Here is a 13,707-nt window from a genome sequence, read left to right on the forward strand (position 1 = left end):
CGTTGTGAAGACTTTTATAATAATCAATTATTCGAGATACATTTCAATTTACGTTTCATAATAATTTGTAAATTGTTATTTTAATTGTGAAACTCGTATACTTTTTCATATTTTATGTACATTTTTTGTAGTTTTTGTACAATATTGTGGGGTAATTTTTCTCAAATATTAGATTTTAAAGAAAATTTGTATAATATTCAAACATTTTATGTTTTGACTTTTATTGTGGGGATTTTGTTGTGATTAAATTTATCACGAACCTATTTAATTTACCGTTTGCGTGTTATACATTTATAAAACACAAGTTCCGATCATATATACTTTAATAATTGTAAATAATTCTTAACATTTAACTGTAAACTATTGTCTATTAATATAACAATTCACATTTTAAATTACTCTGATACTCATTATCACACCCATGTCTGTAATAAAAATGATTATTTTTAAATTATATTTTTTCACTTATTTAAGTAGATTTTTTGATGATTTTTAAGTTAGTAATTAGGAGTTTTTAGGGCATTTTAGCATTTTTTTAGGGCATTTTTAGGTTATCAACATCCTAACTCTACTTATAAGTCAATACCGACGTACCATAGAATGGTGTGATTAGGTCCACAGTATAAATAGCTTAAAGTGAATTTTAATATTAGATTCTGAGCGGGGTGAAATAATGTATTTGTTTTACAATAATGTGTGTTTTTTTTCTGCCTGTCAGCAAAATTTCGGATAGTAAGCATGCTTTGATTTTTGAGATTAGTATTTTTTCTGATAGAAAAGTGAACCTAATTGGTACTTTTGGACGGTCAAAATTGAAAATTCCAAGTAGTTTTAGAAAGCGTCGAGAAAAACTACTGACAGATTACGAAAAACCGCTAATATTGGAATTTTAATTTCTAATGCTTTGTATATCACCATAACAACAAATAAAAAATAATAATATTATAAGGACTACGCTAACCATTCAGAATCGTTTTTCTTATACAATGGTTTATCATTGTATTCAAATATAACACATCCATTAAAACTACTGTACAGCAGAGCGGTACCCAAATGTCCACCTTTTTTTAAAATGTAATTGTTTATACTTTTATAGTGAATGATAATAATAAAAGTTATGGATAAATGAACAATAATATATTTTGAGTTATAAGTTACAACAATAAATTCTATAATCATTAGTTTTCGATTAAATCACCAATTTTATAATATTGTATTTTTGTTTACAATTTACAATTTATTTTATGAAGCTAACAATAATTTAACTTATTAATAAGTAAATAGATTTATTTTAAAGTTTTTGTATGATCTATACTCTAAAGCAAACCAATTAGTCATGTTTAAATAGAAATAATAAATAAATATTTATTGTAATTATTTCCGTTTTATAAACTCAATTCTTATATTTTATATACTATCATAAGATATTTGCATTTTTAGAATTTTTTTAAATACATTCAACATCAGTTTCAAATTGAAGTGTTATATTATGGTGTTCAATGTTTGCACTTATTTAAAATGTAGGTTAAGTTTTTTAAACTTAAGAAAAACACGTTATGTACTTCACAATACAACAAATGCTGCCTATCAGCTTTTGTTGAACCTGATATAAAACGTAAAAAAAAGGTTTATTGAAACAATTAGGAGGAAAAAAATGTAATTTCTTTCTATTGTATAACCGTCATTTTAATATAATATTATGTTTCCACGTAGGTGACTGACCGTAATTACACCTTAAGTTGTACTGTAGAGTTATATTTTCATTTGACTAAAATATGAACTTAGGTGGTACCAATATTTCTTAAGTTATATACAGCACCATTTCCTCTTACTGTGTTTTCTTAATCGTAAGTAATAAATTGCATATGAACTAACACGAATACTAAACCTATAATTTAATTATTTTTGAATGGCGTGTTAAAACTTTCATGAAGCTGGTTACATATAGGTATTATGTTGTATACGTCATGGCCTAGAGACTAAAAAATAATTTTAGTACATGACCGACTTTTCCGGATTACACTTTAAAACTTGCTGAAAATCAGCCATGTATAGTGTTTAAATGTTAAACAAGTATATTATACACTGTCTCATGATATATATTACGTTGTATAATATAGGAATATTTTAAAATACATTTAGACTAAAATTATATGCAATACGCTTGAATGAACGATATTATTAATGATAAGTATTTTAAAACTCATTTGCATGAAATTCGGCGCACGATAAAGGTCAAATTTATTATGTTGGGTGTCTATTATGATTTATGGTGCCAATAATATTGTAATTGGAGTTGACTCGTGCAAAATATATTATTTACAACACGCATTATGTGTATGAAAAGAGCCAGAAAATGTATCGCTATTTAATTATTATTAGTTTTAAGATTATTTTAATTAAAATCAAAATACAATTTCGGAAAACTTAATCAGATAAAACTATTTTCAAATATTTGTACACTGTAAATTAAAACTAAAAAAAAAATTGAAAAATTATATTTTTAAAATTGTATTAATGAATAGTTATCGACCAAAAGATTTTATGGTATTTAAATATGAATTGTTTTTTTTTTGGGTTGAAGCTTCGACAACTGAGGTCATTAGCCCGTGGAACTGTGGGAGAGAGTAATGTAGATTTTGAACACTTCTGTGTTTGTTTTGGCAGAATTTTTAAGTGGGCACCCGTAGGTATCTGCCATGCCCGGGTGTGGGATGGCGGTCTCTCTCTCCGGACACCGTGACTGCCCGAAGAAAAATGACACCCTTGGCCGAATTCGAACCGGCGACGGTGCGCGTCGCAACCGACGCCTTAGTCCGATCGGCCAACAATATGAATAGTATTTGGGTGTTTTTGAATGATGGATTTTAATTATTGTATTACACAAAAAACACTAGATGTAATTCGTATTTAATGGTATTTTCGACTATTTATTTACTGACCTAATCATAATATTTTTTTAGGTATACTTTTATAGAGTATTTAATTGTTTGCATAATACTCTGGTTAGTTAATAACCTAGTCAATAGGTCTTTGTTATTATAGTTAAATGTTATCAGGGCAAATTATCTGATCTAAAATTGAGAAATAAAATAATTACAATTTATTATATGTAAGTATATAAATATTTGTAAAATGTCCATAGAGCGGGGGGGGGTTGAACCTCCTAAACCCCCTCCCTTGAGCACGCTCCTGCACTAAACTAGTATACAATTATCATAAAATCGGGGTTATTATACTGTTGAGCTGTTTAGGTTGAGATAAATTAAATCTAATTAAATTAAAATGCAGATCAAACAAACTTTGAACTTCAAACTTTCAAGTTCAAAATAATTTGCTTATTATAGGTACATAACAATTCATTTGAAGTATAACAACACATAAGGGAGCACCAGTAAATTTAGTGGGTGGTCCTCAGGTATGAAATAACTTCAGGCCACCTCTGTATAACATTATTTAAACTTCGTAAATAGATGGCTTATCTACTCGTGCAAGACGTGTATTATTATTCTGTTTAAGCAGATATACTTATTGAAGAAAACATTTGTGTACTCGTATAATATTAAGCTTACTAAGACTTCGTGTAATAGTAATCCCTTACAACGTGACTTACAATAAGGATAACAGAATATGATTTAAGTGTTATTGATGTATTTATACTTATATTTAATTATACGAGTCGATAGAAGAGACATGATTAAAATAATATCGCTAACATTAACTGTGTAACATAACTTAATAAAATATTCAAATAGCCAAAAAAAACGTCGTAGGCACAGCTGTACGATATTATGTTGTTACGTATATTATATGCTACTTCGTTCGGTCAACAGCGATCATCAAACCCTCGTTCGAGAAAATGCGTAATTGATATGGAAACAAACATATTAAGGCGTACACGTTTATGAGTATGAGTGTTTGATAAATGTTAAACGAAACTTAATTTAATCACTTGGTAAATTGTAATAGTATTTGTTTGAAATCTTATAATATACTATTATAATGTCGGAATCTGCTCGCAAACTTTATTTTAACCTCTTATTTTGTTCGTTAACAAATCTACTATGATTTCTATTTTTGTACGTCCTACAATATATCATATTTTGTTTTAAGCTAATTTACTGGGATTAATAGTATATAATATATAATATGTACCTATATATTATGCGTGCACGTGACACACCGGACTTCACTGTTACTCATTGTAGCAGTAAATATAGTTTTGTCTTTACGCATCATTTCCTTTACAATAGTATATTATATAGCTGTATGAGCCGATTGGTTATCAAGACGCACAGTGGCAATTAATAAGTATTATCGTTAGTTATTTTCAAATTACGCACTATGTGGAGAAGCCATGTGCCATCGTACCACCGGGCGGCACGAACACGTAATAATATATTTTGTAGAGATCGATATAAATCCAACCAATTTTCGAAAATTCGTCAAACTGATGACAGCTATTTATTATTTATTAGCGAGTAAACAAAAATAATAAACTAACTACTTTCATCTATATTGGTTTAATTCGGGTTTGTGGGTAGAGCACGTGCGGGTGAAAGAATCCCTTAAGCCTCAAAAGTATATAATAATTCCGTTGATGTTTTAAGGTGGCTCGTTACGAGACGACCCTTTTGGCGGCACTTTATCCCCGACACGACCGGGAAACTAACATTTTCCGAGGGATCAATAACCCTCCTCCCCTCCCCCTGCGGGCTGGTCGACTGGCGTTCTCACTAGGTTAATGTTTATCCGATTACCCCGTCCGGGTCTCGTTGTTTCCCACCGGAATTCTGAGTGAATTATCTTCCGGGGTTTGTTTTGCGCGCCCTCGCGGCGGCCACCGCCACCGGAATCCCGGGACTTTCCGTATATAAGACTCTACGTAAGTCCTCCGATCCACTATCAACCCACCCGTGGCAAAATTGTATTGTCTTTCTATATAATATATTGTCTGTTGTAGTATAATATTATCTGACACACTACTCGATATCGCCCTGATATGATCATCTGACCATCCGAGGACCCTCAAAAGTTTATATATTTCAATATTCATTGCGGATCAAAAGCGAACACTGTTAATTATTATAGGTACTTATGTCGAATAAAATATTTTATGTTTTATAAGCCATTGTGTCCATCCGTTGTCATAACAAAGAACGTAATCGACTTGCGTGATCGTAGACGTTTTAACGTAGCAATATTAGACTAAGTCTTCCGACGACGGTAGGAATGACACGCATAGACAAAGTAACAATGATCAGAAATCTGGATTAGTACTTCCTGTCTTAATCTCGATAATGACGTAACAAACGACAACTCTATAGCCCATAATATTGTAGAATGGGATAAAAAAATACAATATTCACAGTCGACTTTGGAATGAAAAACTTTAAAATAATGTTATGCATCGACTTTGGGATCGAACGGGAATATTACACTTATGGTAAAATGAAACAATTTGTGTCCTATTAAACTCACAAACCAACATTAAAATACATTTATTGTATTGCATTTATTCATCGACTATACGAAATTTTAGATGTTGAAATAATTATTATCAAGCGCCTGTGTTCGTACAAACGAGTTTATTTTCATCAAGTTGCATAAGAATGCATCATTTGTTAAGAAAAACAAGATATTATCTTTCATCATCATTATTGTTGATTTAAAAAGGTTTGTTGTTAATAAAATCAATTTTCGGTACCTCTTACCTATAAGTTTATATAATCTATATAATACGAAAGGCAAAGTTACAATAATTGATACAGTTGTTCGTCTTATTAAATCGTATAAAACAAAAAAAAGTTCTAAAAATATATTATTTTATACAATATTGCTGTATAAAGTTAGTTAAATTAACTTGAGAATTTAAAGAAATAATTTATTAGAATAAAATAAAACTAAATAATTTTGAAATAAAGCGAATCGATGATAATAATTGATGTTTTTTTTCCTGTATTTTAACATGGTATTATGTAAATTTTTAAACGAAAATAGTTCGCACGACATGTTTTTTTAGCGTACATTTGTTTGCATGAAAATATACGAATCGCGAATGATATAATAAAATATGTATAAACATCAAAATATGTATTGGTAATATTATATCGTTACCACAATATAATATACACAAAAAAACAATTTTTGGCGATACATAAATTATACACGTGAACAAATTATTGTATACTATCAAATTACGTTCGAATAAATGTCCAATAACAAAATTATGCCATGTTAACTATTTCCAGCTAATAATAACATTGTCACGTCCAGAATACTTAATAGGAGAATTTCTTAATAGAAAGTGGTGCAGTGATGCAGTTCGGGGATTGAAAAATCAAAACTGATCAATTAATAAAATGTCGTTACACACTATATTATTATATTATAACTGCTGCAAACTGATAAATTTAAATGATGATGCGACAATTTTTAGCAGAAAATAGTTCGCACGACATTTTTTAGTAGACATATATATTACATCATTTCATGAATTGATTAGTCTACATTTCTATTCCCCGAATGACGGGTTAGTGAAGATTTAAGTCAAAGTAGAATTTTCTTGTTTCTATTGAGTTTTCTAGGAAGATCGCCTGGTATGGTGTCAGAGCCATGGATAGGGATTTTGAACGGTCTGAATTCGAACTTTAAATGCTTATAAAAAACATTGTGTCCATGTATTTTTAATATTTTTCAACTGTTAAAGTAACAATACATCAGGAGTCTTAAATTGGGGGGACGGAGTGGCCGAGCGGACTAAGGCGTCGACTGCGACACAGCCGGCCCGAGTTCGATACTTTGGCCGCGGACTGCATTTTTCTTCGGGCAAGTCATGGTGTCCGGAGAACAAGTGCCGCCATCCCCCACCCGGGCATGACAGATACCTACGGGTGCCCAAATTAAAAATCACGTGTAAAAATCTACAGTACCACAGGCTAATGACCTGAGCAGTCGAAGCCTTAACCCTAATAAAAAAAAAAAAAAAAAGAGTCTTAAATTCAATTTTCACGCTTCTTGGCCCAACAAATGCAATTTTATTGATATTTATAGAAAAAAAAAACTAAAAAAATTTTAATTTAAAATTGTCCGTGAACAGCTCAAAAAAAGTCAAAATATTTTCAACAATATATGGTGTATAGAAAATGATAATATAAACATAAACGTTCAGTCAAATTTTATATATAACTACAGTTATTCGTTTTTGAATAACAACAAAATACGAAAATCGCTACATGATAAATTGAGTGGATATTCAATGTAACTTCAAACGCTTATAAAAATTCAATTTGACTTTCTTTTAGACACTTTTTTTTGATATAGATAGACAAACTTATGAGAAATCTTGTATTACATTTTAAAATCTTAGATTTAAATAGAAAAATTGTTGTGAATTTCTAACTCAAAATAGTATTTTGTAGTAGTATTTATAGTAACATTTTTCGTTTTCTCAACATTTCAATTTAAAATGCTTAGAAAAAAAAAATGTGACTATGGGTTTTCAATATTTTTCAAATGTCATTGTAACAATATAGTAATAGCCTTGTATTAAATGTTCAAGTTTTTTTACCCAACAAATAAAATTGTATTGACATTTATAGAATAAAAAACTAAAGAAAATTTGAAACTACAAATGTTTTCCTTTTTTTTTAATTTTTTGTTTTTTTCGGTGTTTTTGAAAATTCCTTGGAGTTGACTCCAATGCACAAACTAGATTCCCATCAAACAAGATACTAACGTTTAAATTGAACCATTATTTCAACTACGTATATCGTGTGCACATACACAAACAATTAAGAAACTAAAATAAAAATAAAAAAACACACATCATTGTAAAATACTAAAACTAATACATTCATCACTCCGCTCAGAATCTAAAATAAATTAAATATTGAAATATCTATTATGTACGGAAAACCAGCATTAAAAAAAAATACTCTTGGTGGTTCAGTTATTTCCACTCCACGGGCTGGATTAATTCGGGATTTATTAGACCCCTGGTCTTTAATATTGAACCTAAATAACAAGCACTGGAAGATTTTTGTGTAATTTGGGTATTTAAACTTTAAAAGCTAATAGAGGACATTACGCTTCATTACTATATTACACGTTGTATTAGATTATTTATTAATTATTATACTCATATATTGCATAACTACTAGGTAGGTACCTACTATTAAATGTCTGCGTTTAATTGTGTTCAACACGGAGTACAGCCAATTGAAATAATGTAAAATGAATCAATGTTATATACTTGTTATGATTACTTAACTTCATTGTTCAAATGACAATATAATGGTTGATAATAATTAATACCTTTCAGTCTGCGAGGCTATTTAAATGACTTGTATTATACATATTATACGCAAATAAATACCAGTATGTATTGTAGGTCATATTACGATATAGATGGTCAGGTAATGTTAGGTTTATATTGGCTAACACAATATTATAACATGGTATTAATTATTTCACTAAATATTAATAATGTTCTTGAATGTATATAATTTAGTATAATTATGTATCCACTACGTAAAATATTATTTAAAATAGGATTATACTCGACTGTGTGTGTCACTATGGCTCAAATTACTGTAGGTAATTAAGTGTATATTATTTTATATATGAACTATAGTCTATAACCGACATTATAGTTATTGATTGTAGCATTATTATGTGAAGAGATTAATTTTAAAAAATATGTATAAAATAAATTATATAAGTCCAAATCAATTCAACTTGAAATGTACATGAAATACACGTGGATTTAACTATCAACACGGGAAAGTTGTTTAAATTACCTATTTTAATTTGTTCGTGTATACATTTGGATAGGTACAGTTAATATAAGTTTGTTTAAGTTAATATTTATATCATTCAGATGAGTACAAGATATGAATTTTATTATTCAGATTTCTTCATTTTTCATTTTTATAATTTAATATTAAATAATCGCAGTATGAAATATCATCCTGAAGAATGCTGTTATACAATTATATTATTCTTACCAAATATAGAATTAGTGTGTGCAATAACTTATAATTATAGGTTATTAATTTCTGGTGAAGAGTATAATTTGGTTATCGGGTTAAATTATGGCATAATAATTTATTTATAAAAACAATTTAACTGACAAGTAACTGATCTTAATAAAACGTATAACTTACCTTTATTTTCGGTAGCTTCTTATCGTTTCTATACCACGTAATGGACGCTGGTGGTCTGGATCCAGCAGAATGACACTGTACGTCGTATCTTCGGTCAGCCACCAAAACTTCGTCCATGGCAGAGAATGTTACGGTTAGCGGTGGAACTATAATGTATAACAAACAAAGAAGCTTTTTTTATTAATTATTATCTTACAAGATTAATAAATAACAAAATAGTCCCGCATTAAACATATTTTGTCGAAATCAGTTTTCGATAGTTATAATGTAATGGAGTATGGTCGTAATACATTTTTTAAATTTATTTATTTGTTCATAAACTTTTCTATACCTAGGTAGTATTATAAATAAAATAAATGTCTTCGAATTTATTCTTAATAAATCACTTTTAGTTCGTTTAAGTAATTAGGAAATCGTAGTTTTGAACACATTTTATGACTATATCGAAATTGGTTGTAAGGAACAAGTATTAAACATTTTCTTGCCAGGGTATGATGTGGAGATATTCTGTAGGTAGTTCTATAATCAAAAATCAAAATTAATTGTCTATATGGATTTCCTCAAAAACAATTTTAGGTGGAGAAATATTGAACCAAAAAACCCAATAAGCACGGCGGTGTTTAGTATTACCTATACTTCATATGAAAAAATGTAATTTTAATTATTTAACTAACTCTAAAATAATGTACATTGTTATTGATAGGTATTTATTATTTTTACAAAATGTCATATTAAAATTACATAAAATCTATTAATTAAATATTCTATATGTAATTAAATAAACTAAAATGCATTCGCTATAAATGTGGAATGAACTTACAAGCTATAGTTATTTGAAATTATTGAAATTTAATTTGCATTATAGTTAATATAGCAATCGAATAATTATAAAGTAATATACCTATCTAATAATGAAAATGTGTAATATTTAAAAACAATATTTCCTACATATTATTAAGTATATAATTAATAGTTATGATTATTTTCATAAACTTTGTTTTCGAGAACCAATATAATATCTTACATGAATTACATACAATTTATTTTAGAATGATAATATAGTCATCACAAAATACTTTTTATACATATTTATTTTATTTTTATTTTTATCCACATAGGTTTAGAAAAAAATGTAATCTCCATGGTTTGATTAAATTTTTTTATTACATGTTTCTTAAGTCTTTTTTATTTTTTTTAAAATTATTTTATCAATTATTATCATTAGTATCCATAGAGCTGGAACATGTAGCTACGTACTTTTTTATTCAAATAAAATCATAATATATTATATTATTTAAATTGATAATGAATCTGTCATTGCACGGTATACTGGAGGAATAAAATACTGATTGAATAGGTGATTCAAAAGACATATAATATACGGTAACATATTATATTATATTATATAAATATAGTGCGTCTGTTTCGGATAAAAAGAATAATTTTCCCCGTAGGATCCATCTGCACGAGACGTATATAGTACGTAAGCTGCAGGTATATATAAATATATTATATATATGTACACTGGGGGTTTAGAATTTTTCCGTTATGAAAACTCCTGGAACCAAAGTGAAAAATATTACTTTGAATGCTTTCATGAAAAATCATTTTCCCCGCGAGATATCGAGTTTTTCAACTTTCCATAAATGATAAATGTGGTATACGAAAGCCGTGTTGGTACTTAAGTTAACACCAACTGACTACCGAATTAAAAATTTCTAGCCGAACATTTCATCACCTTATGAATACGGATAATGGAATTTTCAATTACGCGCGTGTGTGTGTATATATATATATATACATTATGCTTAATACAATATTTATGTGTGCAACGTACATGTGCGTATTGTTACCAAATACATTATGAACGTACTCGAAGTAAGTGTGAACTAAATTTCAAACTATAATCTAGATTATCTTAAATGTTAATTCCATTTAAGCGAGAAATAATTAAATTCGTCACGCTTGACTTCGGTTTTAAGTTTTAACCTTTTTCCTCTACGAGATTACGCAGTATTTTAATAATCAATTTGTAATAAAAATCATTATTTTTTTTTTTATATAGGTATACCTACCTAGTAATATATTCATATTACATTCGCAATATTGCGTACAACATTGATTCTTCATTCAAAGGTCTCTCTGTTTATTATTAATAAAAGTGTTAAAGGTTACCCGAAAAGTAAAAAAAAAAATAATAACAACAATAATAATAATAAATAACAATGAATGACATAATAATATACAATAATATCCTGTATTGTTGTACACACTATACAGCACTTGTAAAATCACGAGTATAGAAAGGAAATAGAATCTAATAAATTAGAAAGTGGTCTGTTGAGAGATAAACCTGTTTTTTAGGTTCATTGGTGTGAGTCACATTTGTGTTGCGAATTGAGGTATTGAATTCGAAAACGATCATAAAAAAAATAACATTCAGAAGGTCGAAAATCACACGATTCATAATAATCGATATTTTGAAGATTACGCGTCATTCACACTTGCTTGCATTTTCTACATTTTCTCACATTCTAAAGGAAATTTAGATACCTACCGAGTAAACCAAAAATTAAAACTAACAAAAATAGATGCAATATCCAATCAGTAAATAAAGGTACTTAAAACTTAATTGGAGATATTTTACTATGTACTCCTCCTAGCGTAGGAGAAAACGATTTAGTTAAGGAAAAATAGATTATTGTACAGTTGTATACTCTACGAATGCAATGTGTAATAAACAATACTGACTCGCGACAAAACACCTCGACACGGTTATATTTGGTTTTAATTAAATTAATTTTAAAACATAAATTTACGAGCACCGCATGTGTAGGTAACAAATTACACAATACTCACAGGCGATGAACAGATAAATTGTATTCAAATTATTAATTGCACACGCATATTATATACGGAGGGTCCCTGCTTTAGTTTTATATTATGTGTGCTACACAAAAGCACGGTGTACGTTTTATGTTATTAATAATAAGTTTATGTCGTTAATAAATTATGTTTCTATGGGTGTTGGTTATTTATACTTAAATCAGTGACCGCTGTCGCTTGAATTTTTTTACACAATATAACACCATGCTGCATAAAGAATTTTTTTTTTCAATCATGATTATTCTAAAAGTTTTATTATTTGCTACATATAATAGAGGGCTTAGAAAATATTAAGCACTGTCATAATTTTCGGATTATTTCCAAAAACGTATCGTTGAACTATAAAACGTGTATCAACATACAGTACCTATATTATGTGAACTAGTGATTATTAATGACAGATTCATGTACCAAAACTGTGTAACGCTCACAAGTCGGATGCGTTTATTATTATTTTAATAATGTATAGGCTACCTACTCATCTTGATAAAATATATTATTATCTCTATCACATAGGTTTATCCATCGTAATATTTCGGAAAAACATAATAAATATTTAACATTCAAACCATAAAACTAACAATAAAGTTGTAAAGTTACGAGTTTTTTTTATAAATGTCATGAAATAAAATATGTAAAATGCAAAAACTAGTCAAACTATTTTTATTCAATTAATTATTATAAAATATTTTAAATATTAATTTTTAAATTTTTTCATAACTATGTTTTTTCCATTCAGTGAAAACTATTGTTTTACCAGTGTCTAATGGGTGGACGCATCCATAGTATTATCTGCACTTTATAGTTTATATTACAATATATCGTAAAAATATATAATTATATTGAGAATTTACCATTATCTTGAATAGTTTCAAAGCGCAGACATACGTCGTGTTAATTTTGCCCAGCCTTGTTTACATAGTCAATACGTTGGTCACTATATTTTAGTGAGGTACAGTATTTTGAGAGGTGTTATAACGTAACATGTATACGTAGGTACAATATACTCTAATTCATGGCTTTTAATGAAAATTGACTTGATAATGCACATTTACGTGAGTGTATAGTCAGAATCAAAACCACTAACATGAGCACACTATAATATTCATTAACTAATCACCGAGGAAATGATTACAACATACATTCCATTTTGATTAAAATATATTTCGTTCAATATTTGTTTTATTTTACGTTATACAGAATATGTGGTTTCAATGTTTTGTTTTATTATTAATTATTTGAGAAGATAATGGGCCACACTGAACATATTTGTTTGGGAGCAGGAAGCCCCGACATTGTTTCTAGATTTTATTTTGAATACTCAAAAGGTACAAACATTTCAAGAATGATAATAATTAAAAAGTCACCATTATATAAAATAACGAAATAATATTATACGCTACGTACGTTTGTGTTATCCTTTAGATGAAATCTGAGTAAGAAATATTTAAGTGTAATTTAATAAAATACAACTATTATTATTTAAAACGAGAGCTATTATGCTTTATTGCAATTTAAGAAAATACTTTATGCATTGTATAATATTTAAGTTTTATTCTGTGATATAGAGTTAAGATAAATAAAATAAAAGGATCAAATGAATTACTATTTAATGTATAGCCGGAGTTTAATTATGAAAAAAGTATAGATTACA

At 28.3% G+C, this 13,707-nt stretch overlaps 1 protein-coding gene across 1 annotated transcript in view; it reads right to left on the reverse strand.

Moving 5' to 3' along the window:
• LOC132949232 (nephrin-like) overlaps window positions 1-13,707 on the reverse strand; it is a 354,694-nt gene that overhangs the window by 90,425 nt on the left and 250,562 nt on the right. Inside the window, exon 6 of the mRNA XM_061020012.1 lies at window positions 9,168-9,313. Within this exon, the coding sequence (XP_060875995.1) occupies window positions 9,168-9,313 (146 nt within the window). The remainder of the gene's footprint in view (window positions 1-9,167; window positions 9,314-13,707) is intronic.

Source organism: Metopolophium dirhodum, chromosome 7 (assembly GCF_019925205.1).
Source record: "Metopolophium dirhodum isolate CAU chromosome 7, ASM1992520v1, whole genome shotgun sequence".
Lineage (NCBI taxonomy): Eukaryota > Metazoa > Arthropoda > Insecta > Hemiptera > Aphididae > Metopolophium > Metopolophium dirhodum.